The sequence below is a fragment of the Mus musculus genome, chromosome 8 (assembly GCF_000001635.26).
Source record: "Mus musculus strain C57BL/6J chromosome 8, GRCm38.p6 C57BL/6J".
Taxonomy (NCBI): Eukaryota; Metazoa; Chordata; class Mammalia; order Rodentia; family Muridae; genus Mus; species Mus musculus.
In genome coordinates, this window is record NC_000074.6 from 24,661,313 (window position 1) to 24,686,108 (window position 24,796).

The window sequence follows — 24,796 nt, forward strand, 5'->3', positions numbered from 1 at the left end:
AAAGACAAAAACCACATGATCATCTCGTTAGATGCAGAAAAAGCATTTGACAAGATCCAACACCCATTCATGATAAAAGTTCTGGAAAGATCAGGAATTCAAGGCCCATACCTAAACATGATAAAAGCAATCTACAGCAAACCAGTAGCCAACATCAAAGTAAATGGAGAGAAGCTGGAAGCAATCCCACTAAAATCAGGGACTAGACAAGGCTGCCCACTTTCTCCCTACCTTTTCAACATAGTACTTGAAGTATTAGCCAGAGCAATTCGACAACAAAAGGAGATCAAGGGGATACAAATTGGAAAAGAGGAAGTCAAAATATCACTTTTTGCAGATGATATGATAGTATATATAAGTGACCCTAAAAATTCTACCAGAGAACTCCTAAACCTGATAAACAGCTTCAGTGAAGTAGCTGGATATAAGATAAACTCAAACAAGTCAATGGCCTTTCTCTACACAAAGAATAAAGAGGCTGAAAAAGAAATTAGGGAAACAACACCCTTCTCAATAGTCACAAATAATATAAAATATCTTGGCGTGACTCTAACTAAGGAAGTGAAAGATCTGTATGATAAAAACTTCAAGTCTCTGAAGAAAGAAATTAAAGAAGATCTCAGAAGATGGAAAGATCTCCCATGCTCATGGATTGGCAGGATCAACATTGTAAAACTGGCTATCTTGTCAAAAGCAATCTACAGATTCAATGCAATCCCCATCAAAATTCCAACTCAATTCTTCAACGAATTAGAAGGAGCAATTTGCAAATTCATCTGGAATAACAAAAAACCTAGGATAGCAAAAAGTCTTCTCAAGGATAAAAGAACCTCTGGTGGAATCACCATGCCTGACCTAAAGCTTTACTACAGAGCAATTGTGATAAAAACTGCATGGTACTGGTATAGAGACAGACAAGTAGACCAATGGAATAGAATTGAAGACCCAGAAATGAACCCACAAACCTATGGTCACTTGATCTTCGACAAGGGAGCTAAAACCATCCAGTGGAAGAAAGACAGCATTTTCAACAATTGGTGCTGGCACAACTTGTTGTTATCGTGTAGAAGAATGCGAATCGATCCATACTTATATCCTTGTACTAAGGTCAAATCTAAATGGATCAAAGAACTTCACATAAAACCAGAGACACTGAAACTTATAGAGGAGAAAGTGGGGAAAAGCCTTGAAGATATGGGCACAGGGGAAAAATTCCTGAACAGAACAGCAATGGCTTGTGCTGTAAGATTGAGAATTGACAAATGGGACCTAATGAAACTCCAACGTTTCTGCAAGGCAAAAGACACCGTCAATAAGACAAAAAGACCACCAACAGAATGGGAAAGGATCTTTACCTATCCTAAATCAGATAGGGAACTAATATCCAACATATATAAAGAACTCAAGAAGGTGGACTTCAGAAAATCATATAACCCCATTAAAAAATGGGGCTCAGAACTGAACAAAGAATTCTCACCTGAAGAATACCGAATGGCAGAGAAGCACCTGAAAAAATGTTCAACATCCTTAATCATCAGGGAAATGCAAATCAAAACAACCCTGAGATTCCACCTCACACCAGTCAGAATGGCTAAGATCAAAAATTCAGGTGACAGCAGATGCTGGTGAGGATGTGGAGAAAGAGGAACACTCCTCCATTGTTGGTGGGATTGCAGACTTGTACAACCACTTGGAAATTCGTCTGGTGGTTCCTCAGAAAATTGGACATAGTACTACCAGAGGATCCAGCAATACCTCTCCTGGGCATATATCCAGAAGATGCCCCAACTGGTAAGAAGGACACATGCTTCACTATGTTCATAGCAGCCTTATTTATAATAGCCAGGAGCTGGAAAAAACCCAGATGCCCCTCAACAGAGGAACGGATACAGAAAATGTGGTACATCTACACAATGGAGTACTACTCAGCTATTAAAAAGAATGAATTTATGAAATTCCTAACCAAATGGATGGACCTGGAGGGCATCATCCTGAGTGAGGTAACACATTCACAAAGGAACTCACACAATATGTACTCACTGATAAGTGGATATTAGCCCAAAACCTAGAATACCCAAGATATAAGATACAATTTCCTAAACACATGAAACTCAAGAAAAATGAAGACTGAAGTGTGGACACTATGCCCCTCCTTAGAAGTGGGAACAAAACACCCTTGGAAGGAGTTACAGAGACAAAGTTTGGAGCTGAGATGAAAGGATGGACCATGTAGAGACTGCCATATCCAGGGATCCACCCCATAATCAGCATCCAAACGCTGACACCATTGCATACACTAGCAATATTTTATCGAAAGGACCCAGATGTAGCTGTCTCTTGTGAGACTATGCCGGGGCCTAGCAAACACAGAAGTGGATCCTCACAGTCAGCTAATGGATGGATCACAGGGCTCCCAATGGAGGAGCTAGAGAAAGTACCCAAGGAGCTAAAGGGATCTGCAACCCTGTAGGTGGAACAACATTTGAACTAACCAGTACCCCGGAGCTCTTGACTCTAGCTGCATATGTATCAAAAGATGGCCTAGTTGGCCATCACTGGAAAGAGAGGCCCATTGGACACGCAAACTTTATGTGCCCCAGTACAGGGAAATGCCAGGGCCAAAAAGCGGGAGTGGGTGGATAGGGGAGTGGGGGTGGGTGGGTATGGGGAACTTTGGTATAGCATTGGAAATGTAAATGAGCTAAATACCTAATAAAAAATGGAAAAAAAAAAAAAAGAAAATCTTCATTCTCATCCACTCCTATTATCTGTAGGTTTGGTCTTCTCATTGTGTCCTGGATTTCCTGAATGTTTTGATTTAGGATCTTTTTGCATTTTGCATTTTCTTTGATTGTTGTGCTGATGTTCTCTATGGAATCTTCTGCACCTGAGATTCTCTCTTCCATCTCTTGTATTCTGTTGCTGATGCTTGCATATATGGTTCCAGATTTCTTTCCTAGGGTTTTTATCTCCAGCGTTGCCTCAATTTGGGTTTTCTTTATTGTGTCTACTTCCCTTTTTAGGTCTTGGATGGTTTTATTCAATTCCATCACCTGTTTGGTCGTCTTTTCCTGCAATTCTCTAAGGGATTTTTGTGCTTTCTCTTTAAGGTCTTCTACCTGTTTAGCAGTGTTCTCCTGTATTTCTGTGAGTGAGTTATTAAAGTCCTTCTTGATGTCCTCTACCATCATCATGAGATATGCTTTTAAATCTGGGTCTAGCTTTTCGGGTGTTTAGGGGTGCCCTGGACCGGGTGAGGTGGGAGTGCTGGGTTCTGATGATGGTGAGTGGTCTTGGTTTCTGTTAGTTATATTCTTTCGTTTACCTTTAGCCATCTGGTAATCTCTGGAGTTAGTTGATTTAGTTGTCTCTGGTTAGAGATTTTTCCTCTCGTGATTCTGTTAACCTCTATCAGCAGACCTGGGAGACTAGCTCTCTCCTCTGAATTTCATTGGTCAGAGCACTCTCTGTAGGCAAGCTCTCCTCTTAAAAGGAAGGTGCACAAATATCTGGCGTTCAGACCTCCCTCCTGGCCGAAGATAAAGGCCCAAAACAGGACCTGTCCCAGAAGCTCTGTTGCTTCGGCCTGTCACAGAAGCTCTTAGCTTCTGTAGTCCACACTCTCACCTGTGCAGACTACTCTCGGCGGAGTCCTGGAACCAAGATGTCTGCCACCGATGCTCAGGCAAAGCCCTCCTGGGCCAGGAGGACACCTATCCCAGTGAATCCTTTTAAATCACAGTTTAATTGCTGTTAAAGCTGACTAGTGTTTCTATCTTCAGTTATACAAAAACAATTGCCTATCTTAGAACATATGTTCAATTAGTATGTACAGCTACTATTCAATTAGTATGAAACATTGAAAACACTTTCAACAGGCTACTGAAAATAATGGCTAATCTTCCTGCATTGTTTAATGGTTTCCAATAACAAATGTTTCCTATGAAAAATAGTTAAGATGAAAATGTTACAAATATACCATAAAAGTAATAAACTTCAAGTATAATACTCAGTAATTTTCCACGTTATGTGAAATTTGAATGATTTAGGTCAGGGTGTAGAACAAAAAGCTGTGAAATGTAGTATTTCCACCCATCAGCTGACTAGTCCCCCTTCGTGACTGGAAAATGATGGGAATGGTTTGCCAGTGTTGCTTATCACGAGAACCCTTCCCGTTACCTGCTCATTGAAATGGCCTTTATCAAGCTGGTCTATCTGCCAAACATGGCTGTCATTTCCTGCTAGCATTGAGCTGTCGCTCTTCACTTGATAAACTATGTGCTCAAACCTTGCTGAAGACTCCAGTGGTTCAATTCCATAGCTGACATTTTCCAACTGCAGGAATCCCCTAAATGTAGAAAGGCAATTATTATCAAAACCATGCAAAGCCCCCCTCAAAGCTATCACCTGAAATGTGATACAGGAAAAACCACGGCAAAGCAAATGATCGTATGCATCCCCCCTCCCCCCACCCCGTTTGCTTTTGCATTCTCAGATCAGACAGGTTAAAAAGTTATCTGTAAAAGGTTAATGCAGATAGAAAGACAGGAATGGGAATACTGGTTAGAGACAAACCAAAATCAAAAGCAGCAAATGCAGGCAGTGATGAGGGAAGGGGACTTTACACATTGCTGGTGAAGATGTCATGGCTATAGTCACTATGGGGACCAGTAGGAGATTCTCAGAAAAGAAGCAGCAAAGGGCCCAACTACTCCATTCCTGGGTATACACTATGCTCAACAGCTTTCCACCGTCACAACACAGGGCACCTGAATGAGAAACCTTGAACAGGGAAGATTTATATCATTCTCATGATTTCAGAGATGCCAGCTCATGAGCACTTGGCCTTGTTTCTGAGTCTGTGTCCAGGCAGAACCTCATGGTTCAAGGAAGCATAAAAGAACAGCCAGCCACTCACTTCATGTCAGGCAGGAAGTGGGGGATGGGGGAAGGAGAACAAGACAGACACTGCAAGTACACAGTTCAGTGACCCAAGTCCTCTGCCTAAGCTCTTCCACCTCATAGGCCACTCCACTGTGAACGCATGAGGGATCAATCCATTAGCAACATTAGTGTCCTTGTGGTCCAAATCTTTTCTTCAGTGTGATACCACCTGGGATAGGTTTTCGACTCACAAGCTCGAGGGTGATGTGTCGTGACCAAAGCACAGCATGTAGAGGGGAGCAAAGTCAGGGGATGTAATGGAAACTTAGCCCTGTGTTCACTGCAGCATGGCTCACAGTAGCCAAAGTGTGGTATCAGCCTAAGTATTTGTATCAGATGACTGCACAAAGGAAATAGGAGGTTTATACACAGATGAGTAGAAACTGGCCTTAAAAAAAAAATCATGCCAACTATAGGAAAACTGTGGAAATAAATAACTCATAAGAGCCAACCGTGGCATATACAGAAAGACAAGGTATTGATTTTTTTTCCCAATATGGGCTAGAAAACAGTGTTTAATAGTGTCTGACATCAGGAAGGCTACAAGGGAAACAGCTACAGGGAAGAGGACAGAGTGTAAGAGCAGAGAGTTAGGGAGCAGAAACTCTCTAGCTATGCTCTGTGTGGCTGTAGGGAAATGCCAACGTGAGACTGAGACACACAGCTAACACCTATAGTAGATATAATAAAGACCATATATTAAGGAAGATGACATCCTAGAAATTGATAAAAATTTGAAGAGTGTTCTTGTGGTTACAAGGTAAGATCAAAGAAAAATGGAATACAGGGTAGACATCTCGAATGGCACCAACATGGAAAGGGGACCCTGTAGAATATCCTCTCTCTTCATGAGTCATCTTCTCTTGACAAACATTTTTTGTGTTTCCCACAGGAATGATGAAATTACTCATCTCTGTGAAATCACTTGACCACTGATGAGTCTTCTTTATTAGCTATCTCATGCATGACACTACAAACTCATACCATATTGTATGGGCCTATTAGATTTAAATGACCAATTAAGGTCATTTTTCCATAGCTGAGATAATGACAAAAAAATAAAACGATATCCTCTAAGGTGTTCTAATGTTCCCACTTCTCAAGCCACCCCTTCCTGCCCAGCATCCTGGAAGCACCCCCAGTCAGGATGTCCTCTGCTGGGTTAATTTGAGTGACAACTTAGATTCAGGTGTTGATATGAATATAAGGCCATCAGAGAAGAAACTTTCAGAGCCACATTGGAGATTCCTCTCGACTTTTGTCCACCTGTCATGGTTTTACTTTAAAGCATATCCCACCGTATTTACATAGAAACACTCTCTGAGATGTTACTACCTGAGGCCAGAGCAGATGCTGAGTGTCACAATGGAATTTGGCACTTCATCAACATATCCTCGGTAATGGCAATGAGCCTGAAAAAAAAATCACCAGGTAACTACACAAAGACATCGTTTTTTGTTTGTTTGTTTGTTTGTTTGTTTGTTTTTGTTTTTTAACAATAGAACAAAATGTGTTGTCAAATATCTTAGAAGGTTCATGATAGCAATGAATTTGATATCAAATCATCAATTATATTAAATGATTAATGCAAAGTCTCAGGAAAAAAGATTTTGGGCACTCTCTTTACTTGGCACATGAGTGTTTTCTCCACATTTCTATCTCTTTCCCATGACATTTCTGTGTATAGAGGTCATTCATAGAACAGGTCAGACTTCCAAGGAGGAAAGCATTTGAATTAGTGTCAACATGGTGCCAGGGAAATAGCACCAAGATAGGGTTTTCTTAGCACATGCAAAGCCCGGAGATTAGTCTCAGCAATCAAAACAGATGACTCAAAGGGACAGACAAGTTGTGATGGTTTGAATATGCTTGGCCCAGGGAGTGGCACTACTGGAGGTGTGGCCCTGATGGAGTAGGTGTGTCACTATGGGTGTGAGTTTTAAGACCCTCATCCTAGCTGCCTTGAAGCCAGTAGTCTCCTAGCAGCCTTCAGATGAAGATGTAGAACTCTCAGCAACTCCTGCACTATGCCTGTCTGGATGCTGCCATGCTCCCACCATGATGATAATGGACTGAAACCTCTGAACCTGTAAGCCAACCCTGGTTAAATGTTGTCCTTATAAGAGAGGCCTTGATCGTGGTGTCTGTTCACAGCAGTAAAACCCTAGCTTAGACAGAAGTATTCTTCTCATTATGCTGTACATCCCCTTCAACAATAAAAAAGATAACAAATATTGAATGCATTTGATTCTTACCAAAAAGTGTGATGAGTCAGAATACAAAGATCCAGTTTCATTGTATGTGTAAACCAAAAAGTTCTGGGATAAAAATGAGCTAGAAGTAAATGAATAAATAGAGTTTAAGCCATAACTTAAAATCAATATATACATCAATAAAATTATGTTTAAGTACAATAGAATCATATAATAACACAATTTAATTAAAATTAATTTAGTATGTCATCATTCTTGATACTATTTCTAAAAACAACTGGTATATAGTCAGAATCAGGAGAATTCAATGATAGAAACATCTCTGAGATGGTGCTATCAATGATTGTTGTATATGTCTTCATTGAACAAACACAAACTAGTAACTATGTCTATCACCTGATGGGTCCTCATCTGAGTCCTAGAATATAGCACTGAGGAAAAGACATAGCCTCTGGTCAGTCAGAGTCACATATTGTTAAGTGTCAATCAATAGGGCCTGGGTATTAGATGGTGGCGGTCACATGAGAGTATATTGGAAGACACAACCGGGCTCATGAAATAGATGACCCACTGGGCACAAAGAACAAGCCATATGGACTGTTAGACAAGGCTGTGCAAAAGGAAAGGGCCTTGAGCCAGAAAAGTGTTTGCATATACAAAAAGCAACAATGGGTTCTGTGCCTGAAATGGAATGTGGAGTGACAGAAAAGACCTTGAGATGGTGTCGCCAATGGGGAAAACTGATGGGGTCTGGGACAGATGAAGATAGTAGTAGATCAACATTTTTTTTATTAGATAATTTCTTTATTTAATTTCAAATGTTACCCTGAAAGTCCCCTATACTCTCTCCCTGCCCTGCTCCCCAACCTACCTACTCCTGCTTCCTGGCCCTGGCATTCCCCTGTACTGGGGCATATGATCTTTGCAAGACCAAGGGCCTCTCCTCCTATTGATGGCCTACTAGGCCATCCTCTGCTACATATACAGTTAGAGACACAAGCTCAGGGGGTACTGGTTAGTTCATATTATTGAGCCTCCTATAGGGTTGCTGACCCCTTTTAGCTCCTTGGGTATTTTTTCTAGCTCCTTCTTTAGGGGCCCTGTGTCCCATCCAATAGATGACTGTGAGCAACCACTTATGTATTTGCCAGGCACTGCATAGCCTCACAAGAGAGACCTATATCATGGTCCTGTCAGCAAAATCTTTCTGGCATAGTATCTGGGTTTGGTGGTTGTATATGAGATGAATCCCTGGGTGGGGCAGTCTCTGGATGGTCATTCCTTTTGTCTCAGCTCTTAACTTTGTCTCTGTAACTCCTTCCATGGGTACTTTGACTAAGATGCAAGTTGGGTAGGAAAGTATTTATTCAGCTTACACTTCCACACTGCTGTTCATCGCAAAAAGAAGTCAGGAACTCAAGCAGGTCAGGAAGCAGTTGCTGATGCAGAGGCCATGGAGGGATGTTACTGTAGGCTTGCTTCCCCTGGCTTGCTTTCTTATAGAACCCAAGACTACCATCCACAGTGGGCCCCCCCCCTGCCCCCCCCCTTGATCACTAATTGAGAAAATGCCTTACAGTTGGATCTCATGGAGGCATTTCCTCAAGGGAGGCTAGCTCCTTTATCTGTGATAACAAGAGCTTATATCAAGTTGACACACACAACCACCCAGTACAAAGAACTAAACTCAGTGCTCAACATGGCAAATTCACAGAGGCCAAGGCCAGTTGGAAGGTTAATGCTGTCACTCAGGCCCTCCCTGGTGGAGTCTTGAATGAAGATGGAACCCGTGGTGGAGGCACATTGTCATATGCTTTAAGGGTAGACACATGGGACTGAATCACCCACTGGTCCCAGGGGAAGGCAGGAGGGAGAGAGATGCCAAGGTTGATCACAGGGAGATTTTTTTCTCCTTTCCTTTCCTTTCCTTTCCTTTCCTTTCCTCCCCCCTCTCTCTTTTAAATTGGAAGAAATGACTTACCATTTACTAAGACAGTTATGAGAAATGCAGATATGGGCTCAGCATCAGAGGCTCACTTGGATCAAGTTCCCAACAAGAATTGTAGCAAATATTTGATTAGGGTGGAAGTCATGAGTGGGTGTGGCATCTATTGCAATGGAATCGTGTATGGATATAAATCACCAGCCGCCACAGTGAGGTACACTGACGGCCACAAGACTGAGCTGCAACACGAGCTGGCTGAATACACATTAGAAATAAGGTTAATTTCACATTCTCAGCTCAGACAGGCAAAGAAGAACCTGCAAAGGGGTTATGCGGACAGAAAGAGAAGGATAGGAATGCTGGTAAGAGACAAACCCGGGCCAGGGGCTGATGATGTCCTGGGATCTGATGGGAAAGCATGTTACGGGAGCAACACTGACCAGTTTCTTACTACGCCAAATGCCATTCACGGGTAGAGAGTAAATGATGGAATGAAGATTAAACTACAGCCACCACAGTTAAAAAGTCTGAAGGCACAGACAATTTTACAAGTGTTTGCAATCATTTTCAGTGGAACACACTGTAGAAGAAAAGGCCTGTGTAAGGTGGGCAGATGCCATGGCCAAGGGTAACTTCTAATGCTTCGTTTAACTACACAGCAAAAGGACAACAAGCAACAGTGGTCACCCATCTTTGTTGATCCCTAAGGCTTAGAGGAGATGGCCTGATCCATCCTATAAAAAATGCTGAGGACTGGAGAGATGGCTCAGTGGTTAAGAGCACTGACTGCTCTTCCGAAGGTCCTGAGTTCAAATCTCAGCAACCACATGGTGGCTCACAACCACCCGTAATGAGATCTGACGCCCTCTTCTGGTGTGTCTGAAGACAGCTACAGTGTACTTAGATATAATAATAAATAAATCTTTGGGCCTGAGCAAGAGGGGCCAATCAGAGCGAGTGGGGTTGACCAGAGTGAGCAGAGATCCTAAATTGAATTCCCAACAACCACATGAAGGCTCACAACCATCTGTACCGCCACAGTATACTCAAATACATACATACATGCATACATACATACATACATACATACATACATACATACATACATCTTAAAAAAAAAAGAAATGCTGAGAAGATGCAGTGCAGATGTGAAAAGATGATGGACTGTGGCTTTGAACTGTGGGTGGGGACAGAGATCAACCACCATGACAAGAGGCCTGTTGTTGACACTGAGGGCATGGGAGCTGGCACAGGAGATTTTTACAAGTAAGCCATGTCAACGTAGGTTGTTTTGAACCACATAAGTAATAGGCATACCATAAAACTGGCACTACTTGAATTTCCCAACAATGGTCCCTTGATTATTCACTGTAATTGATTTCGGAAATTGACGCAACTTACCATGCTTGGCTATGAGGGAATACATAATTGAAGATTTCCAAGTATGTTATTTACTTCTCAATTTAAAAATACAAATCTGAAAATTTAAATGCAAAGGCCTCACAGATCCAATATTCAGGATCAAATGGGTCCTAAAGTGAAAAGTTGACTGGACCATTATACGACACTACTGAGTTTAAATATTACGTGTAAACATTAAGAGAATAAAAACTAAAGACAGACTTTTTACTTTTGCTGAAAGAGAAGATCTATCTTACTGGTTCCTGAGATGCAGAGAGTAGGGCTTCCCGTCAATGGTAATGACGTATGTCACCTAAAATAGAGCAGATTGACAAATGATTTAGGGAGGAGGATGAGTGCCGTGTAAGACAGGGTTTTTCACTTGTTAATTAAAAATATCTCAGAACATTAAAAATAAACATATTGTTTAGGACCAACTGCATTAGTTAGTAATATTTTAGAGTTAGCTGATTTCAGAAGAGTATGATTTAGTGTGTACATTGAAATATTTGGAAAAGAATATATTTTTAAAATATAATTTTTGCATTATTAATATTCTATCAATTTCTTTAGGCTAGAAAAGCATACATTTCTAATAAAAATAAGGCATCAATGAGAGCTTATGTTACATACCAAATATAATGAACTAATAAATGATTTATAAATATATGCATATTATACTATACATAAAATATGTAAAACAGAATATGTAAAACTACAAAGGAGAAAAAAGCATAAGAGACTACACAGACAAGAAGCCATGAGAAATGCTACAGCCCAGGGGTGGAGCTTCCAAATATCAGGAACTGAGTAACAATAATGTTCTTCCTCTTCCTCCTCCTCCTCCTCCTCCTCCTCCTCCTCCTCCTCCTCCTTCTCCTCCTCCCCTCCTCCTCCTCCTCCCTCCTCCACTCCTCTTCTCCTCCTCCTCCTCCCTTCCTCCTCCTCTCTTCCTCCTCCTCCTCTTCCTCCTCCCACTCCTCCCCTCCTCCCACTCCTCTCCTCCTCCCACTCCTTCACTCCTCCCTTCTTCCTCCTCCCCTCTTCTTCCTCCTCCTCTCTTCCTCCTCTCTTCCTCCTCCTCCTCCTCCTGTGTGGAGGAGTGGAAGTGTTTTATAGAAGTGCCATGTCCCTGACCTAGGGAAGAATGCTTTTGTATGCCTGTGTGTTTTGAACATCATTTTCTGACATCAGCAGATAGGACAAAAGTGACCCCAGACAACAAAAATCATCCATTAATGTTGGAAATAACATTTATTAAGCAACGCAGAAAGCACAGCCTGGGAAGGAATGAGTGATACACTACAGAAATATTTAACAGAGTTCCACAAGGGATTGAGTTACTGACTCTGACTGACCCCAACTGACTCAGATAACAAACAGTACTGCAAACATACCAAGCAGTACCCATGGTGGATATTTGTTGTTTAAGTTTACTTTAGACCTGCTGACTGCACACACACATAATACATGCACACACACACCCTACTCACACAATGCACTTACCACACACATGCACACATACATGGATGCATGCACACACATGTATGTACACACACATACACCACATGCACACACATAAAATAAAATAAAATATTAAAAAGTATTTGTTATAATGAGACTTTTCCCCCTGATGTGACAAATATCTAAGACATTTTAAAGGGAAGAATGGCTTATTTTCCCCTCAGGATGCTTCTGGTGAACACTTAATTTCCAATCAATATAAAGGAATACATAATTCCAAACTTAAGAAAAATGCCAAATTTGTAGTTAAATGTGTGTATAGTTATATAGCTTTATAATATATATGTATATATATATATATATATTCCTTTCTCTAACTTAATATAGCTTATGCTGACATTTGTCTAATTTCACATGTTCTAAATTTTACTGCAAACCAATTTCTCTACTAACAAAGCTGTTAATTTGCACATCGGGTCCTCGTCATGTAGGTTTTACGTTAATCTTTTTTATATTGATTTTTTTCCCAACCGAAATGATTACTGAGAAATGTTCAGTATTTCTTTAAATTTAAGAACAAAAATGACTTTTAGTGGAAAAAGGGATCTGGCACGCGAGACAAGGGTGGGGTGGCAGCTTCAAAGAAAGACATAGAAGGCTGTTCTTTGAAGTGACCACAACCTAGGGTGCTATGGAGGCCAGCAGCAGGTGGCCCTCAGCTGTGACTAGGGTGCAGGAAACAGCTTTGCAGACTGACCTTCCCTTCTGCATCTCCGCCCTTGCGTGGCTCTATCTTCTGCGGCACTGTGATATGCAGGCATATTCCTTCCGAATCTGCAGTAAAAACGTATATTTTGTTGTCAGGTTTTAAAGTTGGTTTGGTTTATTTCCTGAATCCGTGGTAGTCCCATTCCAAGCCGTGTTCCTGAGTTCGCCGGGGGTCCCTGATGTGGTTGGCAAACTTACTTGTAATAAGCCCTTCCTTGATACAGGAGTTTCGATAAAAATTTAAGGACAAAATTTATGGCTGCTCTTTAACCCGGCAGCCCTGTTCCTCCTCAGAAGCACTCTGAGGCTGGTTTCTCTCGGGGCTCTGGGGAGCAAGCAGAGGGCACTGGTAACAGACACTTGCATCTCGCTTCCCAGGATGCCCTGATCTCAGAAGACTCATTGTTTTTTCCTGCTGTTGGTGCAGGCACAAAGACAGAGCAATTGCCACCTTGATTATCCTGTGTTCAGCTGGCTCAGGCTAGGGTTGGGGCTGGAGTCGGGCAAGATGGAGACTGTCATCAGCCAGAGGGAATACAGGAACCCTGTGCTATCCTTTCTCAACTATGGGAAAGCAAAAGGGCTCGCAGGGGCTTACCGAGGCGGGCAAACAGCATGGCAAGCTCCGCAAGTATGAAGAGCAGAGGCATGGTTGGGTCCAAGTGCAAGAAGCTCAGCCGAGCTCAAGACCGTTGGCAGCCGTGGGGCACGTGGGCAGCGTGGGAGAGCCGCCACCAGGGGCTCGCCAGAGGCTCAGGGGCTCCACCTGGCCCAGAACCAACACCAGCTTCTGGCACAGGCCCTCGCAGCAGGCATCGCTTGGTGATTTTTTGTTCTTTTAACTTGGTTTTCTGTCCTTTTTTTATTGTGGTGGAAGATGAAAAGGAAACTAGAAATGCCGCCTATTGATTCCCAGCGTGACCAAGAAGTAAACGGAGCTTGGTCTAATCGCAAAGCATAAAGTGCTGCTCTGTTGTCTTGTTTCCTTGCTATACTGGCTTATAAACAGGGAAGGATATCTTACAACGCAGTGTGTTTTGTTAATGGTGACTATCTCAGGGTGTCTATTACTATAGCAGCATGACCAAAAGCAACAGGAGGAAGAGAGGGTTTGTCTCATCTTGTAGCTTAGAGTCCTTCCTTCAGGAAAGTCGGGGCAGGAACCTAGAGACGGGAGTTGATGCAAGACCATAAAGGAGTGCTGCTTACTGGCTTGCTTTCCATCAATTGCTCCACTTGTTTTCTTATAGCGTTCAGAACTACCAGCTCAGGAGGGGCAATGCTCACAGTAGGCCGGGCCCTCCCGCCAATCATTAATCAAGATGATGTTCCATAGATTTGCCCACAGCCCAATCTGATGGGGCAATTTTCTCAATTGGGAGGCCCTCATTCCATATGACTATAGCTTGAGTCACACTGGCATGAAACTAGCCAGCATGGTGCCACTGTACACTTGGAAAGAGAGAGGAGAAGGGCAGCTGGGTAAGGAAAGCTAGGGAAACTACCCGCCTATAGAGACAGCAGACGGAGGACATCCCACCTCCATCTGCTTTCCCAAGAATGTCCAACTCCATACAGGCAAAGCCCATCTCCTGCGTCTCTGACTCTCAACTCTCCCACTACAGCGCACCCTCCTGTATGGAGTGACAATGAAAAGGGCCACAAAAGTAGTAAGCTTAGGTCACCATGAAAACTCAGTCAGCTAGGTCCTACTCTTCCTAGGTCGTAATAACTAGGGTTATTACTAACATAAGGCAAAGCCATAGTTAGCATGGTTCATTATTAGTGGCAGTGAGAAAAGGGGGAATATAGAATTATAAAACTGTGTTTTCTAACCAACCATGTTTTGTCAAAAGTCACAGGATTCATTTGAGGCATAGAAGTGTGTGGTAGCAGCATATTTGTGAATATGTATAATCATTGATGGTGGATTTTAGAGTTTATTACGCCCAGAGAAACACTATGTCTTACAGACTTGACCCCACCATTATTTTTGTTTGTTTTCAGACACCAGTGTCCTAGTTTACTAAACTAATTCTTACCTTTACAAATGTGTGACATGTAGTCATTCTGATTAGCTTTTCTATCATGATGACTTTAGGGTTCACCCATTTTATAGTGATATTTGTGGTCTGTTCTTTTACAGGCTGACCAATGCTGTGTTGGGTGGGTGTTCTACCCATATCCATTATCAGTTAACGATGTTTGGAAAAGGAGCATTTGGGTTTGTTAGATGAACCTTGGGTAGGGTTTTTTTTTTTTTTTTTTTTTTTTTTTTGCTTTGGGTGAAGGCTCTGGGGACACGATCAAGCTTGAGGTTGACCAACAGAACACTTTACCCAAGCATAATATTCAAGGTCTATGGAGATGCACCCTTGGCCTCAGCCAAGAGAAGATTAGGACTTTGAAGGCCGCAACAAGAAAAATCACCCACAGAAAGCTCACCTTCAGCAAGTAACCTGCAGAATTCAGGCTTACCAAACATTAGGATGTCAACTCAGATGACAGACACAATTCTGCCCAAGACCAGGATGTTGAACCAGCTCGTTTATTGAAGTTACTTGTATGACCAAGGCAGATGCTTCAGCCAGAAAGCCCACAGGAGTGAGCGTGGGTCACAGCTCATGAGAACTATATCCCTAGAATTCCTTGTCTGTCTTACAGGCAGCTGAAGAGACCCTTCCTCTGTCCTGGCAGTCACTGCTTAATAAACCTAGGGAGGGGCCCCTGAGTCATACAACTTCCGGAAGTGAGCTTCCTGCCTTACAGGCTTCTCTTGAAGTTTGACCCCGGCCCCTTCCACCAGAAGGAATGTTTCACATCAGAAATAACCATACAACACCAAATATCAAGAAACATACTAAATCTGTTTTTCAGGGAACCATCGGGCCTTCATCTATACTTCTGACCAGGAACTCAGTCTAGGAAATTCCTTCAAGAGAGAAAGGATGCTATGCAGTCACTATTTGGGATCTACAGAAAGTGCTCCCATCTATCAGATCTCCCTCTGGGCATCTTGAAATGGGAAATGACAGAGCTGGGATGTGATTGGGGAGGAGTGGATTATAGATCTTGCTCTTGGCTTTGGGCACTTGGGAGGGAGTAGTCGTAGGTAGTGGAATATTCTCAGCTTAGAATGCTGATCTCCCTGGCTCAGAGGGAAGAAGCAGCAAATATGCATCTGTACACTGTCAGCCATAGACTTTATTTGGAGGCATGTATAACCAAAAACAGTAAGCCACAGAGAAAGAGATGGGCTAGTTCTTGCTCTTGTATCAGACCACAGAACAGTGAGCTTCTTGGTTGTGGTCTTCTTCTGTTGTGGCTTTGATGTTGCATAATTGCTGTTGTAAAAAAAAAATAAGACACAAGAAGTAGAAAGGCTACATTCTCATCATTATTAAAAAGCTATACAATAGAAGCTTAATTAACTAATACCATAAATTAGCATCAAGTCCATGATTGGCTCTGGCCTTCTGTGCCTATGATTTGTAAAGCTGAGTGATTGTTTTGTGTTGAGTTGTTGTTGCTGCTGTTGTTTTCAGTTTGTCTTGGTTTTGTTTGTGACTATTTTGCAGTGGATGCAGAGAAAGGGTGTGTTGTCAAATGAGCTTTATCTGTTTCCATTGTATTTTATATACTTTGCACGGGTGAAAGGAAACCATCCAGAAGAGACGTCTCGATCGCAGAAAACACAGTGTTCTTCAGGCACAGGACCCAGAGGCCCCTGAGCTGGGACGATCTGAATGCCCCCTTTCTGAGGACTAGCTTTCACACAGCCAAAAAGACACACCATGCAAACTTTCAAAAGAGGGAAATGATCAACATCCCTTGCCATCTTTGATATCCATGGATCACAACCACCACCATCATGGCACAATAACCCTAAGGGTGCAGTAGTGGCACGAACACAGTGGTGTCAACCAACGGCTCTCTAATTGGACTTAAGACCTGCTCAACCAGAGGGAAAACAATCCAACTGCCCAGGATGGGTGAAGTCATGGGTGCCAAAAAGAAGAACCTAGAACCAAACACCTTACTAAACCAGCATTATCCCTAGCTGCACTCTAAACATTTGTCATGCCAGATCAGTGTAGTTCTCACCCCTCATCAAGAAACTGTCTCCTTATGAAAGATGAAGACCATTATAGAAAGTCACAACCAATCAAAATGCAGAGTCTAGGAGTCCAGTCCTAAGGGATAAGTCTACAAAAAACACCTCCCTTACCTAAGGCTCAGGGAACACTGCAAAGTAGGGGACAGAAAGGCTGTCAGAGGGTCCTGGAGTTGTCTGTGACAGTGTGTCTCCTAGTAATGTCAGCAGCTGCACCCAGAAAGTTCCACTACCATGACTAGCTGGGTGAGGACAACAACAGGCATGCTAAAGTAGACAAGGGGAAGCTTAGGCCTACTCAAGACCCCCCCCCCCCCCACACACACACACATGCACACACACACACACACACACACACACACACACACACACACACCTACAGGTAACTAAGGAATGCTGAGAGCAGGAGAAACAGTCTTACCCAAGAAAGATCACATCAAGTGGTTATCCCACGCTCGGTAACAAGCTCTGGAAGCAAACACACAACTAACAATGTGCAGACTGAGCGTTTAGCAGCAACCAATGAAGAAAGAGGCCATGCGTTTGAAAGAGAGCAAGGAGGGGTATATGAGGGGACTTGGAGAGAAAAAATGCAGGGGGTAATGATATAATTCTATTTTAATATAAAAATAAAAGAAATAACAAAGAAAAAAAACCAACAGGAAACAGAAGCAATGCCAAAGAAATTTTTCCTACTCAATATCATACAGAAAAAGTACTCCCCAGGCCCCTCTGCCCAGCACCAGCGGCTGCATCCCCTACAAAGGATCAAAGGTTAAACTACCACTACCCTACCACCCCAGAACCCCACTACCCCACCATCCCCACCCACCAATACCTACCCAGATGAACGTTCAGATATCAAATTGGATCTTAGCATATGTGGCACTTTATCATTGAGAAAGTGTCTCTATCCATTTGGTTCTTGTTTGTTTCTTTTGGGGTTTTGCTGGTGGTAGTAGTGATGGTGGTGGTGGTGGTGGTGGTGGTGGTGGTGGTAGTGATTGTGGTGGTGGTTGGTGGCACTGATGGTGGTGGTGGTAGTGTGTGCCGGTACTGAGAACCAAGCCTAGTGCTTCACATATGTTGGGCATACCCTATACTTTTGAGCTACATAAAAGGTATGTAACAGCCTAGCTGTCTTCCTGATGTATGTCAATACACATCATTTACCAGTTTTTCTTAAGAAAGTACATTCACTTTCAACATTTTCCCATGAGCTATTCTTGACCACCACTGCTGGTCTGGAATGCTAAGGTAGTGCCTACACTTCTGTACTGTGTTCCATGCTGAAATCAAACAAGAGAACCAGCTTTGGACATTTAAAGCAGAAGTTTGGATTCTAAGATAGTCTTGTCTTTTATTCAGCATGAGAGAGAAGTGGCCTCCAAGGAGCTACTGAAATTTTCTTCTCTGATCTTAGCAATCCTTCCTGCACTCTGTTTTCCAGTTCCCTCAGCTAAACTGCCAGTAATCAATGACTTAATTTGTAATCCAGGATATCCATGTGTTGGAAATCTACTCTCCCCCCCGCCCCACACACACACACTTAAAATGTGCACACAGATAATTCTGGCATCTAGATGCCCATGGAACCCTACATGCATGGCAGTAGGCAGTCATGCATTCTATCAGTACCTCTCTTGCAGTATGCGGATCTGGTGCGAACACATTGGCAAGTTAAGAGTGATGGGGTTGGTGCTGAGGTATTTACCCCTTCAGCCCTCGTGATCTCAGCTGTCGGCTGGCTCAGCAAGCCGAGTGAGACGTAAATGCACGTCAGATGTAATTGGATGGATGTCTGAGGCAGCGCTTTGTTAACCTTTTCAATTTCTCCACGTGTTCAAGTGTAACGTATAAGATACCTTTAATTTTACGCAAATGTGTAAAAAGTTTGTATACTATATACAGATACCTCTTTTATCTTGTCTTGTGATAGAGAATTATCTCTGTTTTGAAAGAAGTTGTGTCCTTACCATCTTTCCTGATCCTCCATCACCATAAATTCCACCCTCCATTTTCAGGTACGCTGTGAGGCATATGTGACAAGTTGGTTCTGACAGCTTGGGTGTGAAAGGCATGCCTTAAGACCTTAAGTAAAACTACACAATTTACTGACACCCTGTAAGCGTGAAGCATTGTTACAACTTCCTGTATCCACTCCCTCCATCCTAAGGCAAGGTAACGAATTTCCTTAGAGTCTCAGTAAAGAAGAAGAGTGTGTGGGACAACCTCCTGTACACTTGCAAACTGGATCCTTAAATGGAGAGGTGTGCTCGTTTGTAAATACCTTAAGAAAATATGGAAAATTCCTTTCAAGAGGTTTCTTATAAGAGTCTAATTACTAGCAATTTACATTAGGATTTCCAAACTAATGCAAAACAAAGTCCATAGCAAGTGCTTTCTGTTGGCTGCGCTGCAGCTTGTGAAACCAACAATTAGGACTCTGCATGAGGAAATGCAAAATCATCTATGGACTCATGAGAGGTGTTGTTCATAAAGGACAGTTACGACATTTTATCAGCAATTGGATGACTTCAGTCACCTTTGACTCTATTACTGCTGGCTGTCGTTACCGTCTTCTGGTATTGATCTGTACAAAAGAGAGAGGATTATTTTCAGGATTAATTTGTCATGGAAAAAAAAAATCACCAGGCCCCTAGAGGCATTGCAAAGGTGCCTGCTCTGTCACATGTGTGTCAGTAGGTGGCAGAGAGAAGAGGGGGCTATGTCTGCTCAGTGTAGCCTATGAACATCCCAATGATTCCCTGACATTCCCTGAAAAAAACAAACAAACAAAAATGAGCCCTGAAATAACCACCAGTCCAGTGTCCCTCAGACTCCCAGGGTGGGAAGTGAGCCAGAGACTAGAAGAGCCCCACCTGAGGCCACTGTGGGCCCTGGGTGGGGAGTGAGCTCTAGACAGACAACCCTCACATGAGGTCATGCAGGCAGTTGTGAGCCTGAGATGGCCACCAGTCTGGTGGTGTGTAGGCCTAGAGGCATAGAGTCAGGCCTTCCCCAAGATGACCTCTGAGTGTGGCACCATAATGCACAAGTGGGACATAGCACTCCTGAGACCACTCCTGAGATGACCGCAGAAACTCAGAGACTCCCCCAGGCACCACTAAGAGGAGCAAAAAAAGTGGTAGAGGAGTGGAAAAGAAAGAGAAACAGAAGGATGTGGGCACAATGAAGAGAGGCAGAACTAGAGACTCACCGGTAGTAAGGAACATCCTGATATGAGTAGCTGTTGAAGCTACCTGGGACCGTCATGAAGTTCTGGTCTGTGTTGCCATGATATGAGTAGCTGTTGAAGCTACCTGGGACCGTCATGAAGTTCTGGTCTGTGTTGCCATGATATGCGTAGCTGTTGAAGCTACCTGGGACTGTCATGAGGTTCTGGTCTGTGTTGCCACCGGAGACCACGCCTGGGTTCATGGACCTGCAGCAGCAGGAGTCTGTTACCGCCAAAGGCCAGGCAGATGTCCCTGGTCTGGGCTGCTGCCCAGGGACATGTTGAAGTCTGAGGGCTGTGCAGAACTAGCCCCACCCCTTGCCTGGGCATTATGGGAGAGCTGGTCCTGGGGATGTGACAACAGGAGAACTGCCCCTGCCCCTAGCCAGACGAAGTAGTCAGGAGAGAGCGTCCCACCCCCTACTCCCAGCACACTGTGGGAGTTGAAGGTAAGTTGGCACCAAGGATATGAATACAGCAGAGCTGGCCCTACCACTCACCTTCTGTATGATGGCATGGACTAGGGAGAGATGACCTCCTCCCTTGCCATCTAAGGCAGGTGGGAGAGCTGGCCCCAAGGCCATGAGAGTGGGAGAGCTGGCCCAGCCTCTCACTGGCTGCAATACTTGACAGAGTGGGCCCTGTAACTCGTCTGGGCAGCACGGTAGAGCAGGCCCTGAGGGCATAGATGTGAATGAGCCAGCTGGAGCAAGCAGGAGCTTGGCGGTGTGTGGGCAGGAGAACTGTCAGCTGAGCTGTCCAGCTCAGATATCTCTTAGGCCCAGATCCAAGGTTTTGAATTGGCACACACACCAACATCTACCCCATCAATGAACTGCTGGAGTGCCTGAAGGGTCTGGTCCTACAGATCCCAAACTACAGGATCTCTATGACACAGGGCAACAGGATATCTGAGAGGAGTCCCAGGGAGGTTCCAGCACTGATAGTATAGCAGAAGCCAGAGGGCTCGTACCAGACTACTGCGTCGTTGCAGTGAACATCTGTAAGCAAAAAGTGTGTGGAGGAAAGGGGAGACTGATGGACAAACTGTCACACACTACAGCTTCCACAATGAGATTTTTTTTTTCCTGTTGGAGACCAGGTTGCAAGGGTGGAGGGCAGGTTCAAGAGGAGGAGATGAGCAGAATCGGGGTGCATAATGGGAAATTCAAAAAGAACCAATAAAAAAAATTGAAAGAAAAAAAGAAAGGAAAAATCACAAAAATGCGTCAAAGGTCAGATTTATGCAAAATGATCAATTGCTATGTATTAATACCCTCTTTGCAATGACAGCCAATGGTTAAGCATGCCAGTGTTTGGCCTTTCCAAATCCTATCTGACTTTCAAAGACAGACAGTGCCTTTCTGAGCTTAATTTATTTATGCGTTTGGATTTCAAAACTAAGAGTCCAGCCATTTTTCTCCTCTATCTTGTCCACATGGAAATTGAGATGAGATACTAAGATGTCTATCAAAGTGACAGTGTTAATATTTAGATACATTTATATATTCATCTTCAAGTTCTTAACCCTCTCCAGTTTTGTTTCCATCAAGTAACTATAAATAAGTACTGATATTACCTTCATTAGTGATTCTTCTAATGAGATCCTTCAACTACATTTACCAACATTAGTGGGACAACAGAGTCTCTTGATTACTTATAACACACTGGGGTAACACACTAAGCATGCCATTATAATATACAAGGTCCTCCTGGGACACACGGCAGCTTCTGGTTTGAACATCTAACTAGGCATCATTAATCTAAGTAGAGGACAGGTAACTTTTAAGTGATTTTTGCACACTTATTTGTTGCTCCCCGCTGGAGAATTTGACTTAAAAGGTTATGGCCATGGATAGGCACTTGGTGATCTGTTTGAATTTGAAAACGGAAGGAAAGATTGACCAATATGCTGGTCAAGGGAGTTCACAGCAATTGCCGTTGGTGGAGTGTTGAAGGCCTCACTTGTGTGCCTCAGTTCTCTTTCTTTTTTTCTTTTGGTTTTTTGAGACAAGGTTTCTCTGTGTAGCCCTGGCTATCCTGGAACTCACTCTGTAGACCAGGCTGGCCTCGAACTCAGAAATCTGCCTGCCACTGCCTCCCAAGGGCTGGGATTAAAGGTGTGTGCGGCCACGCCCGGCTCTCTTTCAACTTGTCCCCTCCACTGGCTTGAAACCACTTCTTGCTGATTTGACATGGTTTTGTAAATTGTTTTAAAAACCATGATTCCTTAGTGTGACAATTCTCCTACAAGTCTAAATTTCTGCTAACTAGCCAGCCTTTCCCCGAATGTTCAAACAGCACAGTTGTCCTTATGCCAGTTGCTGTGTAATCTGATGACCCTAAAACGCTCTCATTATTTTATAGATGTCTACCCAGACCATCAGGAGCATCATCCCGGACTTAACCGGCTGCCGCTGCCCCCTTGATAACTGTTGCCTCTTCTGAGAACTAGAGATGGCCCTGGAAATTCAGCATCATGGTGTTCTTACAGGATGGGACCACAGACTTCCTGTTTACCCTTGCTTCAGAGCTCTACTTTCCCTGAGTCCCCACAAAGCATGGCTTGCACCAGTGGCTGTGGCTGAAACAAAAACTGCTCAACACCTTAATTGCAGTACAGGGGGCGGGGGGGGGGGAGGGAACTCAAGCGATATTAATAGAATTAATGCATGCGCATTATAGAAAGCGCTCCCGGCCTTGTTCTGTATTCTTATTTTTCTTGCCGTCTACAGATTCTATTCACAAATCTGCTCCCAGACTTGCCTCTGTTGACCACTCCCACCCCCACCCCAGGCATAGAAATGACTTGCAGGGAGAGGATGCTCAGGTTGCTTGAGATATCAGCAATATGTTCTAAGTGAGTTACATCTCACGTAGGATTTTCACTGGAAAGGTCCCGAGGGTTCACTAAGGTGCTCCAATTGTCCTTGGCACATCAGGATGTGAAGGACGCTGTAGCTGGTCTTTGCTACTTTGTGGGTTCTTCTCTTTTTTTTTTGGTATATCCTAAAAACCTTCCACCCAGTAGTTCTAGCAGTTTGTCCAAGCAACCATCCCTCCCCAAAGCCATATTTACATTACTTAACCGTGTTCAAATACTTCCTGAGGTGCATTTTTAATCTTAATGCCTTTACTTACCCTCTGTTGAATGCTTCCTCTTTGTGCTCCAATGCCTTTGAGATATTCTGCTTAGCAAGCCGCTTACCAATCATCCGCTTAACAGCCATGAAGGCTAGCACAACAAGGAAAGGCAGGAGGATATAGAAACTGATCAAAAGCACTTTTTTGTACTTAAGGCCATGCCGCTTGAAAATCAAAGGTGTGCTTTTATCTGAAAATGTGAAAGGATCGTTCAGCTTCTTCTCAAAAACCATGACTGAAGCAGAGCAGTGATCTTAGTTATTTTGTTTTGCCCACAGTGACGTCTCGGTTTCAGGTTTTATATACGGTTACTTAATTTTGAATTATCTTCTATGTACAGTATACAAATTCAAACATTCTTTTGCATGGGACTACTTGGTCTCTTAAGCTAGAGAGGTAAAATCACATCTCTTAGCAAGAAAAGGATGTTGCCTGAAGCTGCATGTATTACATTTTGTTGTTTTAAACATCTTCACCCTTGCGTTGACCTGTTTCTAGTTTTAAAATGATTCTGCTGTTTTACAATTGTTCTGTTTCTGGGCATTCAACTACATCCAACTATGTCACTTACCTACAGCCCAGACCCCCTTCTCTCTTTTTCATAACTCACAATCCTCTTTCTCCACCTCCTCTTCTGTTTACTTCTTAATCATGTTTTTATGTAGCTTTAATAATTCTAAAACTCCATTTACTCTAGTAGTAACTCACTCCTCCATATTCAATTTCCTTCCTCTACTTCTTTCTTTGCCTAAATAATAACAACACTAATAATAATAGTAAATAGTCTTAGCTCATTTCTTCTATATGCTACAGTTAATAACTCAGACTGTAGGTTGTACTACACTAGCTTTGTACCTTTATTCACCCAAAGTTAATGGAGATGGATAGAAGATTGTTTATAATTAACTGACTTTTACTGTCTCCTTATTAGTGGGCATCTCTATCAACTGTGGTTACTTCAGTACTTAATCATGTATTCTGACTTGTATTAGAAGTCTCGCCTGGAACCCTGAAGGCTTGGTTATAGAGCTCAAGTCCAGAGAAAGGAACAATGCTTCACCCTTAGGAAAACCTAGCCACACGTGAAACACTACAGAAATTACAACTCAAAGAATATGGGTAATTTAAAAAATTCCAATCAGTGGCCTAAATCCAGAGGCTTAAGTCTCAACACAGGCTCAGATGGGAACATGAAAAGTCCAGGTGTAAAAAAAAAAAAAATCATATTACTCATTCCATAGTGATGGATTCTGATGAGAGAGCTTTAGAGAAACTCCCAGGGAAGCAATTCAATAGGAGAAGAAAACTGAAAACACAAGGATGCCCAGTGAAATCAAAGGGTTGGGGCCAAGGAGCTGAGGGGCTCCCAGCCTTAAGCTGGAGATTTATAGCAAGCTCCTACCCCCAAACCCCAGAGAAAACAGGTTGGAAAGAAGGTAAGAGCCAGAGGATGGGGAGGGATGCTGTGAAATGCTGTCTTCTGGGTGTGGCATGAGGGTGATGCTCACAAATGCATCGTAACCATGGTTACCAGAGCAACACCTGTATGAGATCAGTCAATATTC

The 24,796-nt window shown here is 43.1% G+C and overlaps 2 protein-coding genes, 1 long non-coding RNA gene and 1 pseudogene across 8 annotated transcripts in view; 2 read left to right on the forward strand and 2 right to left on the reverse strand.

Annotated features, from left to right (window-relative positions):
• Adam18 (a disintegrin and metallopeptidase domain 18) overlaps positions 1-13,443 on the reverse strand; it is a 72,510-nt gene extending 59,067 nt beyond the window's left edge. For both annotated transcript variants that reach the window (NR_136908.1, NM_010084.2), the window contains exons 1-6: positions 13,334-13,443; positions 12,725-12,801; positions 10,761-10,816; positions 7,200-7,278; positions 6,280-6,356; positions 4,180-4,348 (exon numbers count right to left, since the gene is read on the reverse strand). Coding sequence is in view for 1 of the 2 variants with exons in the window: in NM_010084.2 (NP_034214.2) it covers positions 4,180-4,348; positions 6,280-6,356; positions 7,200-7,278; positions 10,761-10,816; positions 12,725-12,801; positions 13,334-13,385 (510 nt within the window). In the remaining variant the exon portion in view is untranslated. The remainder of the gene's footprint in view (positions 1-4,179; positions 4,349-6,279; positions 6,357-7,199; positions 7,279-10,760; positions 10,817-12,724; positions 12,802-13,333) is intronic.
• An 8-nt stretch (positions 13,444-13,451) lies between these two features.
• Positions 13,452-22,682, forward strand: Gm51566. Of its 2 annotated transcripts, none has more exons than XR_003947525.1 (3): positions 13,452-13,557; positions 18,789-19,030; positions 22,455-22,682. It is a non-coding gene; the product is annotated as a predicted gene, 51566 (long non-coding RNA). The 2 variants fall into 2 exon arrangements; XR_003947524.1 differs by having other exon boundaries at positions 18,789-18,873.
• Adam3 (a disintegrin and metallopeptidase domain 3 (cyritestin)) overlaps positions 15,920-24,796 on the reverse strand; it is a 49,146-nt gene continuing 40,269 nt past the window's right edge. For 2 of the 4 annotated variants that reach the window (NM_001324489.1, NM_009619.5), the window contains exons 19-22: positions 23,229-23,421; positions 20,070-20,294; positions 19,395-19,442; positions 15,920-16,079 (exon numbers count right to left, since the gene is read on the reverse strand). In NM_001324489.1, the coding sequence (NP_001311418.1) occupies positions 19,406-19,442; positions 20,070-20,294; positions 23,229-23,421 (455 nt within the window). In that variant the 3' untranslated portion in view covers positions 15,920-16,079; positions 19,395-19,405. The remainder of the gene's footprint in view (positions 16,080-19,394; positions 19,443-20,069; positions 20,295-23,228; positions 23,422-24,796) is intronic. The other 2 variants (XM_011242113.3, XM_017312524.2) reach the window with 1 other exon arrangement.
• Gm26208 lies at positions 19,502-19,625 on the forward strand (annotated as a pseudogene).